General features: G+C 40.0%; 1 protein-coding gene across 1 annotated transcript in view; it reads left to right on the forward strand.

The window, feature by feature from the left end:
• The window catches only part of clcn2c (chloride channel 2c), a 112,930-nt gene extending 90,744 nt beyond the window's left edge, over positions 1-22,186 (forward strand). Inside the window, exons 18-23 of the mRNA XM_026367023.1 lie at positions 1,047-1,158; positions 2,685-2,755; positions 11,543-11,581; positions 12,413-12,517; positions 15,774-15,860; positions 18,514-22,186. Coding sequence (XP_026222808.1) covers positions 1,047-1,158; positions 2,685-2,755; positions 11,543-11,581; positions 12,413-12,517; positions 15,774-15,860; positions 18,514-18,717 — 618 coding nt within the window. The 3' untranslated portion in view covers positions 18,718-22,186. The remainder of the gene's footprint in view (positions 1-1,046; positions 1,159-2,684; positions 2,756-11,542; positions 11,582-12,412; positions 12,518-15,773; positions 15,861-18,513) is intronic.
• Positions 22,187-22,925: the final 739 nt, after the last annotated feature.

The raw sequence follows: 22,925 nt of genomic DNA on the forward strand, positions 1-22,925 counted from the left end.
TAAGCCATCAATAACAGCGATAAGGATATTGTATGAGGTTGAGTGTGAGAAATAAATGGGAACAGCAGCCTTGGTTTAAGGCAGATGTCTAAATTGGTTTCAGGTCTTCCACTGTGGTGTCGATTTTTCTTTCTTTATTTCTATTTCATCAGTTTGTAGTGAGTGGCTGAGTAGAACACCCTCAGGCATGGATGTGGGGGTGGAAGAAAGGTGTGTGTGTGTGTGTGTGTGTGTGTGTGTGTTGCTCATTTATCTTATCTTTCTTATTTCTTCATTCTTCTTCATACCTTCTAACCTTCTTAGAGTAGCTCTATATTAAACCTCCTGATAGTACAATGTTACAGGAAATTTAGCCACTTGTATCCAAAATTGGAAATATTTGTGATTCTCTCCAACTTTTTGTCAATATGATGGTGGCAGAAACCTCTAAACCAGTAAATATGGTAACCTTAGTCAACCCCATCCTTAAAACAAGATGCATTTTTAGCATCAGAGCTTTTCAGTAGGCTCAGTTCCTCCATCATTCATTTAAAAAAAGAGTTTTAAATATATGACGTATTTTGTTCATGTAAAATGTAATGATGTAAAAATGAAACATAGAACATGGAAAAATATTAGAAAAAGCCTAGCTAGCAATAATAAATGAACAGACTATATCAGGACAGTACATCAGGAAGAAGAAGAAGAATTCACAAACTTTACAGAAATGCAGCTGAATCTATGATTGTGGTTTAAACTAGAATGTTCTCTCTCTTCATTAACATACCCCAAAAAATATTTCTGGGTCATAGAAATGCCAGCACTGAAAGTCATTGAAGTCATTATATCAGGGCCAAGATGAGAAGCCTTCTTTTTAGTCTCACTTGCAGCTGGTTTCTTTTTCTTCTTTGTGAGTGTTTTAGCTCTCGTCCTCTTTTGATTTGTCTCCATCTCGTCACCCTGTAACAGTACATCCGTTTGTCTAATGAGTCCACAGACAAAAAAACAGGGTTGATCTGTCAACGGTTTTGGAAAGCTCTTTCCTAACTCTTTGTGTGTTTGCACAGATCTCCACTGAGGAATCGTCCTTAAGTCCTGCTCGTCCAGTTTCTCAGAAGCCCCTCAAACCTGCTCTGAAGAGATCCTCAGTGGTCGAGCGACCCATTGAGATCCCCACTGGTAAGAAACGCAAACCAGGCAGTCACGATTTATCTGATGCAGAAGGAGAGTCTTTAACAGCCTCTCTGTCTTTAAACAACTGCCTCTCTTTATCTCTGCTTCTTTTGCCATGATCACAAATGAGTAATAATGAATACACTACACACAATAACAGTTATCCTACTTATTTAGATAATGTTACATACATTTTAGAGGTAAAGTGGAGATTTCAAGAACATTTTGAATAAAGTTTCCACTTATTACAGTTATTCAGAATATACAGTAACTAATATTCTCATTGCTACAAAAAATAGTTGTAAATTGTTGAATAAATTAATATGCTGTTAATATAACGACACTGTACCATGAGATATAATTTAGGTATTACATGTGCTATCAGTTTTCCTCCTTTGTTCTGGTTTGAGTGTCTCTTGTTCTTGCTTGTTGAGTTTTCTCTTGGTGAAGAGCTTGATTCTTGTCTTTGTTCAAGCTGCAACGTCTACATCTGCTTGTTGGCAGAACTGATACAGTTTGTTTTCAGCTTTTTTGTTTGTCCCTATCCAGCACTCTCAATGGCCAGGCTGGGGTCTCTCCATCTGCGTCTTTTTATGTTTTAATCATGAGTTTATAATCGAGATAATCTTCCAGTCTGTATAGTCTGTTCAGTACCAAGTACAACTGAAGTTTACTTTGGTTTTGTTTGTAGTTTTGTGGAGGCCATATACTCGTGAACCGCCTTTTCCCTTTAGGAGCATATTAGCCCATAGACCTGAGTTTCTTATAACCTGGCTTTGGGTCTTTTTGCATTTCTGCCATGTTTAAGAAGCCTGGCCAATTCAGATATCTGCTACTGAAGAGGCAAAAACAGGACAGACTACATCATTTCTGTGTGCTATATGGTAATTTGGTGAACACAGTTGCAGGTTCATTGCACACTGTTGGAATTTAGTTCCATAAACTTGTCGCCTACGGCAGGAAGAGTGGAATCAAAACAGTGGAAACAAAAACAGAATCTGTAGCCACAGCTATGTTATGTGAAAGTCCTGCAGTGAATGATGTGAGCTGAGCTAGATGACTAATGGACTTTCCTCTGCTTGATAACATTGAACGTTGTAATGGTCGTAGCTGGCATCACTGGTTTGCACTGACAGAATGGCATTGCTCATTTTTGGATCCTGATTAAAAAATGGAAATGAATACATGTCAACAAGAAGAAGAATACTAACGGAGACTACACACAAAGTTAGCCTGACAGCTACTGAAAAATGTAAATGTTAATTTACAGGGTGAAATTAGTCTTGAATATATTTAGCCATGTCTTCTTTTTATCTCTGTGAAACCCAGTAAATCATGTTTGAACTTTCCTCTTAAATCAAGGTTCTTCTTTTGGTTCATCATCAAGACAGAAAGACAATTCAGCTGTTGTTGTATTGCTTCTCTAGATGAACTTGGGTCTGCAAACAGTAGACATAATTAGAGAACGTGTAGTAGACTGGGACCAGGGATATCTGTAGTTTCACTGTTTTGATTCTCACTCTCTCTTTCAGGCCCACATGATAATTCAGGCATTGCTTTAAAGAACCTGTTCTGCGCCAGTCGAGACACAGAAGGCCTGGAGGTAAGAAAGCCATATCCTCGAATACAGCCAACGACGCCACCATCTCACACACACACACACACACACACCGTGGCTCACATCCTGTCATTCACACATTCTGTACACCCACACAGTCCTATGCTATCTCTCACATACAGTCCTTCACGCTCTACAGTATGGCACCTCCCACACACACACACACATCTACAGGGCACTCACACACAGTATCTCAGTCAGCCTAAACCCATTTCACTTTGTCTCAGCCCTGCAAGGCTTTAAAGAAAAACTCCTCACTCCTGCACCATTCTGTTAAAGGTTTGTTTCACAGAAATCAATTTCTAATTTATTTTTTCCAGAGCATTTCAGTGAAACTTGGTCACGTCAAAGTAGCGATGCAGGGAACTTTATGTTTTGTTTAGTTAAACTGACGTTAAGGTTGTTGTTAACGTTCTGTGCTTGTCTCTGGTCACCTGAAAGAAAAACAACAACATGGAGAGACCCCCGTCTCCTGAGCTCAGGAGGCCATCCAAAAGAGTCCGGATATCTGTCGTGGTAAGAGTTGCTGATCGGGCCTACCCAAATGCCTGGAGTCTTGCCAGCAGCCCGTTCATTAGCCAATCAACCGTTTGTCAACCCATCATTCCATATCTGGGCTAATCCCAAATGCCGATGGCCTGTGATCTGGGCCAGGCTCAGCCAAAGCCCACCTTTGCCATCGTGCCAAAAACTGCTGAACACCCTCGTCCTTGCTCAACCTGTAAGACCAGCAGACTTATCACTGCCTGTAGTCTCTTGTGTTATTAAATAAGGATTATATTTTCAGAAAGTGGGGAAAGTTTGTGCTTCTGTCAACTATATAAAAACCAGGTTAGAAGTAAAATGGGGTTGAGTTACAGCAAGGATGAGGCTGTTCAACAAAGCATGCTGTGCTGTCCATCATCAGCCGTTTCACATGAGGCATCCAATCAGTGACCGCCTCCCAGAGCCGAGCCCACCCTGTTCCTGGAGAGACACAAAGTGCCATTGTATTTGTTGTAATTGATGGAAGACAATGTGGTACACCATGTGTTTAATGTGCAGGGGCGGCAGGGGTCGGGGCGAGTTCCTCTGTGCAAGCAGAGTTAAATATCAGCACAGCAGAATCATATCTCTTGGAACACTGGCTCAGTTGAAATGATGATGCATGAGAAGTCCTGGGAAGTATTGAAAAATATCACCACAAACTGGCATGTAGCCTGCTGTCCAATTACCAGCGATTGCACACACTCCAGCAGTGATGCATGTCAATCAATAGAACAAAGTGATGATTATGAATTGAGAAAAATTATTTCAAGATACAAGATCATCTATTGTTGCATGACAAATGATCCAACAGCACCAATTTCTGAAAATCAAAAATCATTACCTTATCATGCGTTCAGACAAGACAGTCACACATTTGACCTTTTGTCCTTATTAGCATGAATAATTTAGCCTTCCGCACATTAAGCTGTCAAATAATGTGATTGTTTTCACATTCTCATCACATACAGAATGGGAAGCACAACACCACATAAAGAGCTTTTATGTATAGACTAGGCTGCTAGGTCAGCGTTACTAGAATAATCAAAGAATACACGACTGATCCTTCTTTTTCTCACTGTGTCAGTATAACTACATTAGGACTATTAATGATTTAGACTTGAGGCACCTATCACTTTGATAGATTAGCTGATAAATTACACTCAAGTCTCAGTCTTGCTGATACTGTAACTAAGGGAAAAACACTGACAACACTATTCTGAAATAACACATTGTTTCCATCATATGTGTTTAGTGGATCTCAAAGGGCTGTCAACCACAGCACCACCTCCAACCAGATTTTTCTAACATCCGGCTCTGTTATTTTTTTTTTTTAAACAATCCATGCAGCTCAATTATGTATAACTGCCTAAAGAGATTCAACAAAAGGTACATTAGTAACAGAGGAGGAGCACTGGGAGTGGTTTTTAAATTGGTTGTGGTGTAAAATGTGATCCCTCAGGCGGGTACATTGCACCATGACGCTGCAGTGTTTGTGTTGAGTTGTGTACTGACGGACTACAAAATACACCAGGGGAACATTAGTTTGAGGTGAATGACCTAATACATTTCTCCAACTGTTGGGTTGAAAAAGATTAATCAAAACGAAATGTACTAGTTTTACACATGTACAGCAGAGACGCTGCTCATTACATGGTCTGTCTGTCTTTGAATCAATGTCTGTGTAAACACAGCACGGTTGCACTCTGGCAGTTAGAAACTCCATCGATTGTCTTAATGGGGTGCCACATTAAAGGTCATGATTTTAAAAACTTTCAAAAGTCATAACTGCTACACCATTGTTTTCCTTTCTCTAAAATTTGAAAGGAATACAATTTCACCATTGATTCACCGCAGCAGGGTGTATTATTCCTGCACAATGGCATGTTTCATTAAGCCTATTAGTTAGCAGGTAAAGTAGGAGTTCAGGACATCCAGGAGTGCTGTGAGGGGGGTACCTGGCAGCTTCCATAAAAACAAGCTCTATTCACCTTTATATTACCATAATTTACAACAAATGTAGATCTTGTTTGATTGATTCCAATTCAAATGCACTGTTCTAATTGCTATGGGAATTACCAAACCTGTTTTAACAAGCAGAAAGGTCATCTGACAGTAGCTTTACAAAATGGAATAACAGCAAAATAGGTAGGGACATGTAGTTACATTCACATCTTGATTGATAGTGGAATATTCAGGGTGGAAGCTACTGTGTCATTTTTCTGGAAGGTTTGAGGTGTATTTCTGGAAATGAACCTCCAAATTTCCTTTTGCTGGCACTATTTCTAGAACTTTAAGTGTTAATATTGACATGAATTAAACCTGTTTGCAATAAGTGGGACAACCTGTACATGAATATTTTAGATGATGCAGGTTGGGAACAAATCTGTTTCCTGAAATATTTGACATAAAACTGTTTCAATAAGTTTTCTAATCCTAGGTTTTATTTCAGCAGTTGTATTCCCCTTCACACAGGCGCACTTTATCCCCAAGTAAACAGAAGTACGTTTGCCTCAGTAGAAACATTTAATTTCTTGGAATAAAATGGAAATCTGTGACTTTAGTTTGTAGCTGTTTGTCTGACTCTACTAAGTGAACTCTGGGGGCAAATTTGTTAAAGTCCCTTTTAATTGGTGTATTTAGGTTTATCCACTATACGTTTTTAGTGATTAAAATTAATTGGTGGACACCAGTCAAGTTTCCAATGGCCGTCATCTGCCATTACTGGTTGTAATTTAATAAAGTCCAGTTTGAGTGTACCCATGTGGACCATATTGTATGCAAGTGCTGAGACAGATGGTACATTATCAGTGCAGTGAACATTTGGATGTGTTAAGTGTGCCTAGAAGTACCTTAGTCATTATTGCCTTGCAGTGAGCTAATTAGTAATGAACCCCTGTAGCACTTGGTGTTTGTGCATTTACAATACACAAAGCCTGTGGACCTGTTTCCCCTGTCGTCATTATTAACGTTTAACAGAATGTAAGTGCACATGGCAGAGAGCAGTGCTGATTACGGCTTCGCTCTGAGTTTGCAATAAGGGAGAAATCAACTCATTTTGTAGAAAATGCTAAATTTTCCTCTTAATTGCAGTTTCACTCTACTTCACACTCTCTGTCCATCTTTACCACTTTTCTAAAGCCCTCCACCTCTTTTTCGTATATCTTTGTCTCTCTGTCATTTGTCCCCCGCCCTTCCATCTAAGCTGTGAAATATTGATACTGGGTAAATGACATCAGTACTGTGTTTCAGAGAATGGGCGCTGCCCAGCCTCAGTCTCTCCTCACTGTTTTTCTCATTATTTTTCACCCACTCTTGCGCTTTCGTAATGCCTCCATGCTTTATTTATGATAGCTTGTGGGCTCTCTTTTTTTGGCACGTCGCTCCCCTCTTTTTATTTCTTTAGATACAAAAAGTTGTGGAATGTGTGTCTTTTTTTCCCTGAAAATACTGTATGAGAATACACAGACATAATGGAAGAGACATATGACAAATTGCATTAAAGTGGAAGTGTGTGTGTGTGTGTGTGTGTGTGTGTGTGTGTGTGTGTGTGTGTGTGTGTGTGTGTGTGTGTGTGTGTGTGTGTGTGTGTGTGTGTGTGTGTAATGAGCCCTCTTTCTCAGCTTCCCTACCTACCGTAAATTGAATTCTGAGTAGATGTTTGGGTGTTCGCACTCCACTGCATCAGTATCACCCTCTGTGGACAGTTGCAGGAAATAAAGCTCAGGGACAAAAAAAAGTACAGAGACAGGTTGAAACATGTCTATACTATATTATACTACACTGCCTGTCCAAAAAAATAGTCCACCGTTTGCTTTGATTACGGCACACATTCGTAGTAGCACCGTTTCAATAAGCTTCTGCATTGTCACAACATTTATTCTCGTCCAGAGCTGTATTCATTTTTCACCAAGATCTTGTTTTGATGATGGGAGAGTTGGACCGTAGCACAAAGTCTTTTCCAGCACATCCCAAAGATTCTCGATGAGGTTAAGGTCTGGACTCTGTGGAGGCCAATCTATGTGTGAAAATTATGTGTCCTGTTTCCTGAACCACTCTTTCACAATTTGAGACTGATGAATCCTGGTAACATTGTCATGTTGCAATATGTCCATGTCCTCAGGGAACAAAAAATCCATTGATTGAATAACCTGGTCCTTCAGTATATTCGGGTAGTCAGGTGACCTCATTCTTTGGGTTCATAACGTTGCTGAACCTAGACCTGACCAACTGCATCAACCCCAGATCATAACACTGCCCCCACAGACTTGTAAAGTAGACAATAGGCATGATGGGTACATCACTTCAACCGTCTCTCTTCTTACCCTGATGCTCCCATCACTCTGGAACAGGGTAAATCTGGACTCATCAGACCACATGAGCCTTTTCCATTGAGTCCAGTCTTTATGCTCTCTAGCAAACTGAAGCCTTTTTTCTGATTAGCCTCACTGAGTGGTTTTCTTAAGGCTAATCAGCTGTTAAGTCCCATCGCTTGAGTTCCTTTTGTATTGTGGGTGTGGAAATGCTCTTACTTATACTGTTAACTATGGACAGGCAGTGTAAATTATGTTTTACATTGTCAGTTCTCCACCATTCTGAAAGCTGTCAAAGACCACAGATGAGACGTTTAGTGAGAGAGCAGCAGATCTTGAAACCCTGGTAAGGAATGTAAAGATCAACATAAGGAAAACTCTAAATGACTACAGAAGGATGGTATGATCTCAGCTATTTTGCCAAGCTGAAAGAAACACGGTTTTCACAACTGGCCTGACATGTTTATACAACATTATTATGAAAAATAACAGCAGAATTTCACAATTATCAGTGATGCACAGAGATAATGAGCAATGTCGCTGTGACATCTGGAGCCTCCAACTGCTCAGGCCAATTACACGCATGTCAGTGTTTTTGGCATCCAGCTGCGCAAAATTCAGGGACAATCAATTATAAATGGCTTATTTCTCTAGAAAGTTTAGCTTTTTTGTTTCTGTAAAAATACATAATGTGCTGGTGTTGTCAGCATAAAATTGAATTTAGTGCTTTGGATTCCAGGGGCTTGATGTACTGGCTGTTGAGATTAGTCTAATTCAAAGTCTCTACTACTAGCTTTGAAAAACATATAATATGTTGTTGTTATGTTTCTAGTAGGCTACCATAACTTCTTTTTCACATCGTCAGTCATTACAAAGATATTCTATGGCATTTCATCTTCTCATTGAAACTCAATTTAGACTCAACTTTAAGACTTTGCACATAAATTAAGTGTTGAATTTATTAATAATTGTCACCATACACAAGGCCTGATGAATTGGATAAGGATGTGGAGATAAAAAAGTCAGGCACTGAACGGTAGCAAGATTTGTAGTCTCCAAACCCAATATGTAAAATTTAGATAGTTAAAACAACAGTAGAAATAGCACAGTACCTGAAAATCAAACATAATAGCAGTAATATTAGACCAGCTAACTGGCCAAATAATGTTTATTGAGAAATATCCAATGCAGATTCTTTCCTAATTACTGACTAAAATCATGCAATCTGACTTAGTAATTTGAACCTACCTTTTATGGATCTTAGAATTTCTTTTGCAACCCAGTATGAATGAAATTAACTAAATGATGTATGTAAATTGTACAGAGTAGCAGTAGGTCGCAGTCAAAAATTCATAGTTAAATATCATGCTTAGCTCTAAAGGAAAGTAATGACATGTTTTAGCTATAGAGTAACAGGCAATTCAATGTCATGTTGTGATGATCACCGACTGGTTGAAACAGAAGTGATGATAACATAGAACCATATAGTAATGTGTTTTTTTTTTTTTAAAAGGCTGTAATGATAAAATAATTAGGGTCAAGCGCTTGAAAAGGAAATCAGGTTTTAAGGTTGTATTACAAAGGCAGTGCCACCCTCTGAATTGTCCTTCAGGCATGATGGGAAGTATCTTTAAAGGACAGGATGACGATCAGATACAGTACTTTCAGGACGATGAATTTGTGAATGAATGAGCATCAATCGAAATATTCACAATACTAAAACGAACTTTCTGGTTTTATTGTTTTCACTTAAATATTCTCATATTTTTAAGGTGTAGCCAGCGAACTTGGGTGGGCTGTCATCGCCTAACTACAGTACCATAACATGAGGGATCCTCGAGGTTTACTACCATTTTGAGAACCTTTCCCAAATGTACCATGACTGCAAACCACTTCAGCTTTAAAAGAGTCATTAATGGTGTTGCTTCACATTTTTGTTTAATTCTATGCAATCAAACAAGATACGCATGTACTGTAGTAATAGAGTTTGAAAGCAATAAGCAACATGAGCATCAGCAGCAAGCTAATCAACAGCTAATTGCCTGCACATGAGTGATAATTAGTTATTGTTGCAATGTTTCCCTTTCCCCTCATTTGGTGTGTGGTACAGGCAGCAGTTAGAGAGAGACATAACCACATATAAGCATATGAAATACTCTTTGTATTGTCTTTTAACTTCATTATAACCACTGAAATAACTATTCAGAGCGGTCCTAATGATAATGATGCTGTTTCACCAACACCTAGGAAGGCAGCACTGCAATAAGCACTGCACTGCATGATAGTGTCATCAGTTTTAATTACTCAGCAATATTCTGTGTTTGTGTTGTTTAAGGGGATATTTATAACATCATTAAATATCTAAATATCAATGTCTGTATAACATGATAAATCCACACGTGCTTTTTCTCTCGTATAAAGCTAATTTCTTATTCCAATTTCAACAATCATCTCCTGATTATCTACTTTAGCTGACTACAGAGCCCCACCGATTTTGTGATGCAGCTGTCTTGGCAAATACGTGTGTTCCTTGCTCCCCAAGTCTTGGATGGTTGCCACTGATTACGTGATGAGATCGCTGGATAGATGTAAAGATAGAGCGCTGCAGGGGGGAGAGACGGAGAGAGGGAAAGGAAAGAAAAAGCAGTGGACGTTTCTAATCATTGTCTGGTCACAGAAAAAGCACAGCAAGCAATACGGTTTCATCAGCCTGTTGTCAGCAGTTTTGAGTTTCGCTGCCTCTCATATAGCTCTGCACACACACACAATTGCACATTCAAATCCAGTGTGAATATTAACATGCTTTGTTACTTACATGCATACTCAAAACGTTTACTCTCCCACTTCACGCACACACACCTACTTCTGCATCATATCCTGATTTGCTCTCCTAATAGAGCAGCTAATCTTTCTGAACGCACCTTTTTTGCATGCACAGTCCCACCTCTCTCTCTCAAAATCCAACTCTTTCTGCGAACGCACACCATCTCCCTACTTTTTTTTTTTTTTTTTTTTTTCAGTTTACAGAACAACAGTGTGTCTTAATGACATTCAGATTGCCCTTGCATTGTGAGACAAGCAGAAGGATCAGTGAGACAGCAGAGATAAAGAGCTTTAGGTGTGTGTGTGTGTTTTGTCTCATCAACTCCAGGCACGTCTGGCCTCTTGCTTGCATAATGCTACAGTAGGGCACCTCTTTTCTACCTCACGGCAACAGTTGCTAGGGTTACCGACAGGTCGGCCACCACAGCGATGAGGATAAATGAGCTCAGGGCTCCCATCAGCCTCTGGGTCACACTCGCTCTGCCTTTCTATTTCTCTTTAACTCTCACATACACATGCAATCTGCAATCCTGAGAAAATAAATACCTGTAATGAAGCACATGACTAAACACTTTGAAATCGTATTTCACATCCCATCTCACAAACGGAGCTGCATACACACCATGTGGTAGCATTCTCACCCTCTCGGTTGTATATTTACATTTCCATCACTCAGACCTGTATGAAGCTTAGCTTCTTTGTAAAGCACAAGGTTGCTAGTTTGACTCCAGCTTGTCTAGTAGAAGTCCTGGCAACACTGCAGATTCATCATTTTAATGATCATCAGCTCTGACAGCTCATACATCAAATCCCACGCACTCATTAAATGTACTGTAGTCACTGTTAAAGTCACTCATCCCATTTCTGTCTGTCTGTCTCAGCACAGCAGTGTTGTAACACTTATGATGTGATGCATGGGTGATTATGTGTTTTCAGCGTCTCATTTTACCGTCTGTGCACAGATGTAGTGCAGGGGAGCAGCTGAAAGCCATCACTCCTGTGTATTTGTGTTGTACACTTCTCATCATGTTATTGTGTACTATACAGCTGTCTATTGTATATCTTTGTTATCTATGTCTATACTGACTGGTCTCTTCATTCTTCTGTTCAGGATGATGGAGATGTGGAGGACGACATGACCATTAGAGAGGTAAGAGTAGCACAAGTATCACAAGCTGTCAGATTTAAGACTGTTGGTCCTTTAGCAATCACAAAACAGCTCATGCAATACAACCTTATCTTCTGTCACAGATACTAACTACTAACTAACTACAACTACAAGTTTTTGGACAACAATGGTCCATATGACGTTCTGGCTACAAGTGTTTGTTTAGCACAGTTCTTTGTAAGATTCAGTATTCTTTAGGGATTTGTCGACAATCATGCTTTTTTTTTTTTTTTTTGTCAAACTTAAACCACACCTTGCTCTTGGTGACATTATGCTCCAACTGACTTGGCTTTTCGAAATTCTCAATACCCCAAAACGGACCCATCATCCTGGCGTCTTATATTTTTGGATATGGCATCATTCATAATTCATCCATCAACAGCACTTCTCATTTTGTCTCTGTCACCTGCACATTCGTCACACTTCCACCCTCTCCATCCCCTCTTTTTCTTGGGATCGCTTATCATTCATCTCTCATCTCGTGTCGTGCAGTGTGATCCATTCTCTAATACCAGACATGAAGGCAGCATCTATGACATCTGTAATACATGCTGTCCATCCAAGGTTTATAATCAAGACTGTTTTAAAGGCTTGGCCAAAAAACAAAAAGCTGGAAGTCAAACTTTAAGTCTGAGCCGTTTGGCTCCAAATTAGGATATGATGCAGTTAATTTAATTAATTTATTGATCTTTGCTAGTAGCTGTTCAGAGTCCTTAAATGCAGCTGAGGCCTTTTTCGTTTTCCTTTGTTGGCAAACCTTCTATGATGCCATCTTTCCTCACTTATTTCCCTTCTCCTCTGTGCGTTTTGCAGATTGCAGAGTGGGAGGAGAAGCAGCTTGATGAACAGGTCAACTTCAACAACTGCAAGATCGATCCCGCCCCATTCCAGCTGGTGGAGCGCACATCACTGCATAAGGTTTGATTAGAAATGCAGCTGTTGTTCAACCTCTGTGTGTGTCTCTTATACTGAAACACAAATGTGTATCCTTGCTACAAGCCGTGTGTCTTAATGTTGCGTTTCAGGTAATCCACTCTGACAGAAAAACTAAATAATCCCCCCAAAAAAACCTACTGTATAGTTGAATTGCTTGAATTAGAGGACAGGTGGATCTACACTTGCTGATTTGAGTTGTTCAACTTCAGTGAAATATTACCAGAGTCACCACCTTGCAGTTGTTCGCCTCCACAAACCAGTCAAGTTGCAGTTTGCATGCATGTCTGTCCAGGCTCACATTTTAGTCCATGTGGAGGTTGTACTTCACGTATAAGTGTGAGGTAACTTCTTTCTACAACAAACGAAAGGTTCTGTTCCAGTGTCCCTGTGGTGTCTAGTGACATAGAAGGAACATGCAAACAACCCCAAACACACACACACACACACACACACACACACACAGAGCTTGGGTTAATTTAGTTTTTTCACTGTAGCATAGTTGCCCATACAGGAACAAAGTCCGTCTTTAACACACATACACACACAAACACACTTCTGTGATGAAATACTCATTTCCTACACACAAACAGCCAGACATACCAACTCTTTCTTGGTTGCCAGTGGCTGTGGCGGTCCTCCACTCATAATGTTACCTTCCCTCTCTCTCTTTCTCTCTCTCTCTCTCTCACTCTCTCATCCTCTGGGCTCTGTGTGAATACTCTTTAAAAATTTAAGAGAGGGATTCTGCACCAATCCATTTCACTCCTCTTCCTCAGCTGCACACTGCCAAAGCCAATACCACGCACAATCTCCTTCAGCATATTAAACACCGCCCTCCGCCAGTGATGCTGTTGTACACAGACCGTGTATGTGTGTGCAGGTAAAGTTATTCTCTCTACACCTGAGCCCTGCTCTCTTTCTTGGCCACGCCGGATCTAGGTACCATTTATACCAGGCTGGTTGCTGTTTTGTTGTTTTGTTGTTGTGTCTACAGGCCCTTTTGTAACAGACAATTCTGTTGGAATATTTATGATGCGTTTCCCTGAATTTTAGCTCAGGGATGCTGTCAGTTCATTTGAGATAATGGCTAACTGGAACCAAAGTAGCACACTTTCAGGCCCAAGTGCACATCTGTCCTGGAAGTACTCACTAGTGTCCTCCCTGAGAAACAGATACCTCACTGCGTTTGAATTGGCTGCATCGTTGAATAAGACAAGAGAGAAACCAGTGTGTACAGACACAGCATGGGAGACTGAGGTCAGCTGGCCTCATGGGCAAAGTTGCCAAGACAAAAACCTTAATAGGGTTGGCAAATTGGAAGAAAAATTTTTTTTTTAGATTTTAGATCGCTGAAACCAAGTCTTGATGACCCAAGTTTGAGGAGTTGCGATCCAGGTAAGGAAGATACAGTCCAGAGCTCAGGCACAGAGCTTATGAAAAGATAATAGATGCCTGCCTAACACAATCAGTGAAGCACGGAGGTTGAAACATGATAATCTGGTGATGCTTTGGCAATGGGACAATGGGCTGTGTTTAGTGTGTGGAAGGCAGCATGGACACCACTTCATACCAAAGTGGAATGCTATTCGCTCTGGACAACGACGGTTGATGACACCAAGTATTTTTTCCTGGTTGTGGGAGAGTTATTTGAAAAAGATAATAACTGCTGACTTACACTCGCAAGCTTAATCACCAGATCTGAACCCAACCGAGCTGGTGTGGGAGAAGTTGAACCGAACATGGCACAACTAGCACAGCAGACTTTTGAGAAGATGTTTATCTCTAAGTGCTGTGTGTTATTTGGCTAGTGTATAGACAGTATGTATAGATAGTCTGTATGTAGTCGCAAAAAATCTGTAAAAAAAAAGACAAAAGCTGAATAATAATGTGCTTACTGCCTTAGTTCAATGTAAAATGCAATCGCCAAGTCTTCTGGTCCAACTCTTCTTTGTTCTTAATCTTCTGTAATGTATTAAATTACAGTGATGATGAGCATCTGATGGTAAAATTCTATTAGTGACTCCTATAATCAGTGAATTGTAGTTGAAATGAATGTGAATGGGTTGAATTGGAGGTTAGCAGACTGTCCCCAGAGAAGCTACAATATCCTCCTGTGGGAAAACTCACCCATGGATTGCATTACTGCTGGCACTGGTCTAAAAACACTTAACAATCTTTTTCTTGGCACAGCTTTCATGTGCTTGGCACAGTGGGATCAATTTCAGATGTCCCCAATGCCCATACTGGCTGAGCCGAAAGTCCCATTGAACACTAAAAGGGTCTAGAGCAAAAAGTCCAGCTGGCATCAACCCTGCAACCTTTCTGATCCACCACTGAAGTTTTTGACCCCTTACTTTTAACCATACTCAGCCAACTACTCCTTTACCATAAATCTAGTTGTGGACATGAGATTAAATGAAACTATGATCCTCATAGGAAAAGTGAGTCATTCCATCAGCCAAACAGTGCTGATAGGGTAGTGAGTAAATATAAATACAGCATTATAGGATCATAGGAACATACAAAAACCTATAAGTTACACAAATTAAAAGTAGAAATCTAAGAATATGGTATGTATGGTGCAGAAGCAAATTGTCATTGAACAGGAGTCTGTTTATTGTCTTCATGAAACCAGGAGCTTGCAATGGATATTCAGATATTTTCATGCAGTGACTTTGTAGTTGTGATCAGCTAGTAGTTGTTGTTTATACCCTGACATTAGATTTCCAAATGTATCTGTTACAGAGAGTTAAGTCTTATTTTCTATAGTCGTGTATTTAAAGATGTTGCAGTTTGTGGTGCAGTTGAAGTGACAGGTGTTTCAGTTTTTTGTCTGCTCTACTTATTTACTACATTTCAACTGTAGCACAAACCTTACAAACAGCATCTTTTTATCTAGCTTGATGTCCTACTCCATTAAACCCCTTTTTCTACTGTGCACGCTGAGTATTTGATCGTCCTCTTCCATTTAATGGCTGCCTAACTGATGAGCTATCACCTATAACAGCTTAGGCTGGATAGGTGGAGGTTTTTATTTGATGCACCAGTCTCTGATTGCTTGTTAGACCTCTAGTTTAGAGTGTATTTCACAGTCCTTCCTGCTTTCCTGCTTCCATTAATTGTGTCACACTGCATCCACTATAACTTCAGCTATTTCTTGTCAGGATAAACAGATATATAACAGTGCAGTTGCAGGGTATGTGCAACTAGAAAAATCTAAATGTCCCTTCTCCTGCAGACTCACACCATCTTCTCCCTACTGGGCCTTGACCACGCCTATGTCACCAGCATCGGACGCCTCATTGGTGTGGTTTCCCTCAAAGAGGTAAGAGTTTTGTTACAGGTCATTGTGCTGTTTTTTTGTGGAGGGGGGGTTTATTCTTACATATGTCCACATAATTATAGTACTGGACATTGTTACATTATTAAATTAAATGTTAATAGCCTCATATCTCAAACTTACAATCTGTGTTTTTGTCAATTTCTTCAACAACTCAACAACATTATTTACACAGGCTGCACAAACACCACTTTTGTTACTGTAAATTCACTTTCAGTGTCATCAGAAGTGCTGTCACTTCGCTGTGCACTCGCGTTCAAAAACATTTCAGTCAACATTATTATGATTCCTCCTCCCTCTGCCTGCTATGTACCATAACACACAAAAGCCTGCTTAATATTGCTGCCTCTTTCCATTGTTTCTCTGTCTATTCTCTCTCTTCTTTTCTTTTTTCTGCCTCACAAACAACTGAGAATCGAGTGCTTTTTGTGAATTGGCCAGGAAGCGGTGAGAGGATTGTTGCTAAGTGCAGTGTTGCTTGCCTGTCCCTGACATTTAGGCTTTTTTGTTCGTTCCTCTTGGAGACACAAAACCCAAGCAAGACAGATAAAGCCCAGCGTCTCACAGTCTGTCAAACAGACACACTGTTATGTCACAGCCTCTCTGGTTCATAGGAAGACATGAGAAGACAATCACAGGGATGTTTTTGTGCTTGATTATAGTACATAATTTCCAACTTAAAGTTGCAAGAAAAAGTAAGTGAACTATTATTGGTCATGAAATGTGATCTGATCTTCACTTAAGTTACAAATATCAACAAACATTTTCAATATTTCTAAGCTCATGAAAAACAGTCATGAGCTTTCATGTCTTTAATAAACACTGTTTTTAGTAACTGAACTACCTTTAGGTGCTCCCTGTAGCTGTGGATTAGTCCCTGCACAATGTCAAGGAGAAACTTTTACCATTCTTCCTCACAGAACTGTTTCAGCTCAGCCATATTCTGGTGGGAATGACTCTCTTGAGGTCATTCCACAGCATCTTCACTGGGTTGAGGTCTGGGTTCTGACAGGGCCACTCTCACCAGTCAGTCAGTTGTAAATTTACTTTGATGTTTATGTCACTGTCCAGACGCTTCACCCAGCTTCTCTGGAGCTTCAGCTTGCAGGCAGTCACCCTGACATTATGCTGTTGTATATCTTGATAAATTTGGGGATTCTGTCGCTCTACAGGATGGTAAACTGTCCAGGTCCTCATCAAAGGCACCCCAAATCATAATGCTCCCTTAACCATACTTAACATGTTGATACATGGTTCTCTTATGCTATACAAAGCATTGTGTGTTCTTCCCAAACAGTTGTACTGTCATTTTCTTTCTCTTAGTATTTGACATACTTTGAGGAAGATCAATCACATTTCATGACCAATTTATATTAATTATAAAGAATAGAGAATAGTTTACTAACTCTTAAAATGCTCCTGCGATCGTTAAACTCTATTGAAAACTTGTACTGTGACTGTTGATGGCAACTTCATGTGTTCACTTCACAGGCACTAGTTGGTGTTGGACAGAACACGTCTAATTCTTGGCAATACATAAAGTCATTGTCTCTGCCAATGTCACTCACTTTGATTTCCTGTAATAAATTCTCTATTTTTATTAATATTTTCAGAAGGCAGAGTGCACCATGTACTGTGACACAAGCAGGTCTGACCCTGAGGGTTGACGTTTTTTGATCAATTTTTATTGAGGTGTAGATGAATAAATGTACAATAATTTCATCCTGTCCTTTCCTCTTACTCTGTGAAAGGTTTCAGCAAGCAACAGCAAAAATCTGAGTCACTCTGACCTCACTTTGCAATGCTCATTGTCCTGTGACCATGATAGTTCCCTTCATTACATTTTTGGAAAGAGATTCCAGTTCAAAATAAAAGCATTGCTTGTGCTTGTGTGTATGAGTCATATGGTAAACCTCTAACTTGGTATGCACTGTAGTGCAAGACCAGGATTAACACATCAACTTCCACTGGGGCCAAAAATTGCATTGTACAGCATAACCTACTTTTAATAAACCTTTATACACAATATTTTAGTTTTATATTTACATTACATTTACAAATAACATTTACATTTTAGTCATTTGGCAGACACTATCCAGAGCAACTTACAAGGTAAAGGCAGGGTAAGCTTTAGGAGGTCTTGCCTAAGTACCCCTACTGGAGGTAGGCCACAGCTGGGAGCAGCAAACAATCAGTTAATTCTTTTAAAAAAATCAAGGCTAAAACGAAAGGCTAAAACTTTTTTTAGTGCAGTAAGTTAACCGCACTTTTTTTTTACCAACATAATTAACCTTGTTTTATTTGCAAATTTGCATATCTTCAAAACCGCTGCGCTGAAGGATCCACAATGACAAAGTGACAACATGTTTTAGAAAGATTTGTAAATGTGTTAAAACATCAAACTACACTATTCTAAATAATTCTTCCCTTTTATTCAGTACTTTGTTGAGGCATGTTTTTTAGCTTTTAGTGTGCAAAACATGAACTGAGTATTTTCTGGAGCCATTTTTTTTATTCTACAATGCAAAATTGGTTTCCAGATTCAGGCTTTGGGCAAACACCTGAGTTTTAAATGACTGTTTTACAGTTTTTCTTTGTTTTGGCTTCTTTTCTAACTTGTTGGCCTTTCCTCTTCCAGCTTCGCAAGGCTATCGAGGGCTCTGTGACGGTGAAAGGTGTGAAAGTGCGTCCTCCTCTGGCCAGTTTCCGAGACAGCGGCACCACCGGCACCAGCAGTAGTGAGAGCGAGGCCACTGAGCTCCATAAGCTGTGGGACCGCCACAGGAGCATTTCACTGCCCCGCGAACATGTCCCCTCTGAATCTGATGAGAAGTCACAGTGAGGGAAAGTAGGAGGAGGAGGTGGAGGAGGAAGGAGAACAGGTGGAGGAGGAGGAGGAGAAGCGAGGCATTGAGGTCTCTAATCCCCCAAAGCCACAAACATGCAACAAACCTCAGGGCTTAGGATCAATATTTAATTCTGGAAAGAGTTCTCCTGCTATGCCAGGCTCCTCAACTCCTCGCCTACTCCTGTCTCTCCCCCTCCACCATCACTTTGCTTCATGGACCGCCCAGTGCTTTCTCCTGGAGCCAGAAACTACATGGAGAGGGTGGAGCACGACTCCGCTTGTTCCCTGCTCTCCATATACTCTTAGAAACTCACAGCAGAGTGAATGTGGATTGGGTGTCTAAAAAAAAAAAAAAAAAAAAGACGTGTTGGTCAAATCCAATAAAGAACTGGGAATGGATTGGAAAATGTAAAAAGGGGATTTTTGTTAGCAGACTTTGTTTTGACAAGTATCTGTAGAGTTGGGATCAGAACTTGGACCTGCAAGAATCATCTTTTCTACCAGTCTTCCAATTGTGTAGGGCAATTCAGCAATGGGTGACATGCAAGAGTAATGTATGTGTGTGCTGTGTGAGTGTATGAAATGAGAAAGTGTGAGCGTGCATGACGAGGCAGGTAGCACACAAGTATTTCTGACATATTTTTTGCCTTTAGAATACTTTTCAGTCTTTGTTTTCCAGCTTGAATAATTTAATTTCTGACTGATCAGGTGGTCTGGGTTTAACTGGAATTAGCTATGGTTCCATTTCTTTGTAAATCACACTAAGTGTTGTCCCACAAAAAATAATTTAACTACTAGGGGACAGATGCCTTAGTCTTCCATGTGTTACTGTTTCCATTATTCCTCTTTTCCTTAGTCTCCGGTCTTCACTGGGCGTCTTAATGGTCAGGCTGAGAGTACAGTCTATGCAAGCAGACATGTCTGTTGCCAGCAGCGAAAGCACCTGTTGTCCTTTTCATAATGTACACGTCCCTTTCATACTGTAGCTAAAGCCTTGCTTCACAGAGATGCATAGAAACACACACAAATGTTCTGCAGCAATGCGCTCCAAGAGTCGAGGTTTTCTACTTATCTAAATATAGCTCTTAATAACCGTTCCAGAGAAGGCTGGGGTGGATGAAGAGGGCAGGAAGCGAGGGAGGGAAGAAGAGCAGGGAGTAAATGGATGGCTGAAAGAATGAAGACATCATTACCTAACCAGCTGCTCTGGGCCTTCTCATCAATCTGCTTTTGATCGCCATGTTAGCTAACCTCCATTACTATCAGAGACACAGTAGCCGCCTCACCAGCTATATGATGTAATGATGCAGAACTGAGGCAAACACTGTTCTCACCCTATAGAGCAGGCAGAGCAGAATCGGCTTGTTTAAAGCCCAGTAAAGTACAGCATGATTCAGTGACACCAAACAGCACTATGAATCCATAACTGAACAGTTGTGAGTGTTCAAACATGTTAACTCTAACTCTAAAACTCGAGCCATTGATGTGTTAATGGTGGCATGGATTTCGATTCAGCATAACGTCTGACATGATGGGTAGCGTAGAAGTCTAGTAGTTAATAATTCATGTCTGGCGTAGTGCTCGAGGCTTGTCAGCATGCTCTTTGTTCATCGATATAGCATTGATTTGTTTTACCTTTCATTTCTCTACTTCCATTTCTTCCTTATCTTGACTACTGATCCCAAACTCATCCTTTACGACACACTCTTTTTTTGGTTTTCACTTTTTATTTATTTTTTATTTTTTGGACCAGACCAGGACGTCCACCACTTCCGACAGAGTATGCTCTGCTGTCTGGATGCCTTAAATCTGCACTCGTCCGTACAATGTTTTGCATGGATTTTATTTTTGATGGTGTCTTGCTACTCACCACTGAAAGTAAAATGTGCAGTGAAACAGCATGGCTTTGCATGAGAGAGTGCATGAGAGGTTTGTTTTATATGATCGAATTTTACAAAAAAAAAAAAAAGAAAAAACTTGACGAACATAAACACGGGAAGAGTGAATGGTGGCTCATGTCTTGCGTCTGCGGTCTTGTGTCTGTATGTTGTATGTGTCTTTGCAGTATCTTATTTTATATTCCAGCGTCAGATCATTTTACGGTGATTGGCATCATCTGTCTTCTTCTTCATCAGGGCTGTATCTATGGCCTGATTTTAAACTGGGGTTGGTCTCTCTGTGTTTGCAAACAGATTAATATATTTAACATCATTCCTGTAATATAAAAATCATAATTTAACGTCTTAACCAACCTTAAATTGTTGACTCTTCTCTTTGGGAAAGAGATGTGCAGATCTTCTTTTTTTAATGTGCTTATTTTTACATTTGATTATTTCAAAGTTGATTTTTCAAATTAGTTTCCATTTGAGTTTTGATTTCCTACTCAAGACATGTATTTGTAAAACGCAAATAACACTAACGGGATGAAGGCTCGCAACGGCTGCCTGATGTAATTCTGAAGAAATGTAATTCTGAAGCTAAGGGACGCTGAAGTCGACATGTGGTCCGTTAGTGGCATGTTCATCCCACAAGTGCCTGCATCGAGTCCACCTTTCGAGTAACAGGAATTCTTGTCGTATGCATTTGAACGAGGCACTCTCCCCTCCATTCAACCCATTATTCTACCCTACTGCCTTCTCCTACCTTCCAGGAACATTTCCAAATTCCTCATCTCATTTGCTACCAGACAGATATAGGCTGAAGTAGATGCGTATTTATTAGTCTGTATGTATTAATCAATCAAATGTTTTGTTTCTCATTCTTTTTAAGGATGATCTACTTGTACGTATTCAATTTGTGCAATAATGGTCGTTAATCTCACTTTGTAACCCACTTTTAATTGATGACATGAATGCAAGATAACCTTATTTTTGTAAAGAAACCTGAAAAATGTAAAAAGATGTATGTATATGGGGAGAACTGGCACCCACACAGAAGCTAGTGTGAGATAAAGTGATGATTGAATTACAGCGTAAGGGGGAAGGTTTCCCAGAAGCTGTCAGAAACGCACTAGAATCAGCATTAAAATATTTAAGACGCTGTTTGCACCTTTTATGTGTTTTAGGTCGAGAAGAAAAAATGGCTTCCCACGTTGGCTTCGGGAAACCTTCCCCATCTGCTCTTAAATTGCTCTGTGGTGAATCCTGCTGCATGGACTGTAGCTGGCACTCCCATGCAAGCCCCCCCTTAAGCACTGACACTGATACAGTTTTATCATGCTCCACTCTATCCTCTCCTTCAGTCTGAGGGGCTTTGATAAGACCAGATCCTCACATCAGCTGTTGAGGGTTATCTTTTATCCACTCCTTAGGGACTGTACATTGTACATACTTGAGGCCTCCTCTATGGCAAACCTTAAGGGCCAAAACAGATGGAGCTGAACAAAATCCAGAGCTATTTTTCTCACAGAAAAATAAAAGCATTGTTTTGTATATCAGGGATGAATAAATGAGATTTTAACAAACTTGTTTTGTTTCAGATTTACTTATAGATGCTATGATTTGTGTTGTGCAGCCGCAGCTGGGTTTCTGTTTTTCTGTCCTCTTCTTTTCCCTCAGCAACAGCTGGGAAACACCTGGACTGTTGTTTTTGTTCGTACTCCGAATGAGAAGTACTGTAACACATAATGCCACAATGTTCAAATTGGTTCATTTTCTCCCTAATCTCAAATTAAAAGCTTTATGGAACATTTGATGCTACAATAACCCATAAACTTTCAATTCCATCTGTCCCAGTCAGACACTGACTGCTACTGGAAAAAGCATTTTATCCAATTATGTGTTGTTTTAATGTATCAGCAACATAGAATCTAAAGGAATGAATTGCAATTGCATACAGATTGCGATCGTCTAAGGGGAAAAATGCAGTAGCATTATATCTACAGTATAGCTAGTGCATATATGTTACCTGCTCTTAATTTGTGGCATGGATGATAACATGAGCAGTTACTGTACTTTGAACAGCAGCACCAGGTTAAAGGTTTAAAGGTGCAGTCATACACTGAGCTGATCCTCATCAACCGTCACAGATAGAAAAGAAAAACTGTTTGTGACCATGTCCTTCACCAACTATTAATTAGGACACAGAATATTTCCAAAGGGGTTTAAATCACCCCTAAAAGAGTTGGTTGGAGTGGGTCAGGCGATGGGATCTGGCTCTGCTCCGCAATGATGCTCTTCTCTCGAAATATCTCATGGTGCAAT

The sequence above is a fragment of the Anabas testudineus genome, chromosome 13 (assembly GCF_900324465.2).
Source record: "Anabas testudineus chromosome 13, fAnaTes1.2, whole genome shotgun sequence".
Lineage (NCBI taxonomy): Eukaryota > Metazoa > Chordata > Actinopteri > Anabantiformes > Anabantidae > Anabas > Anabas testudineus.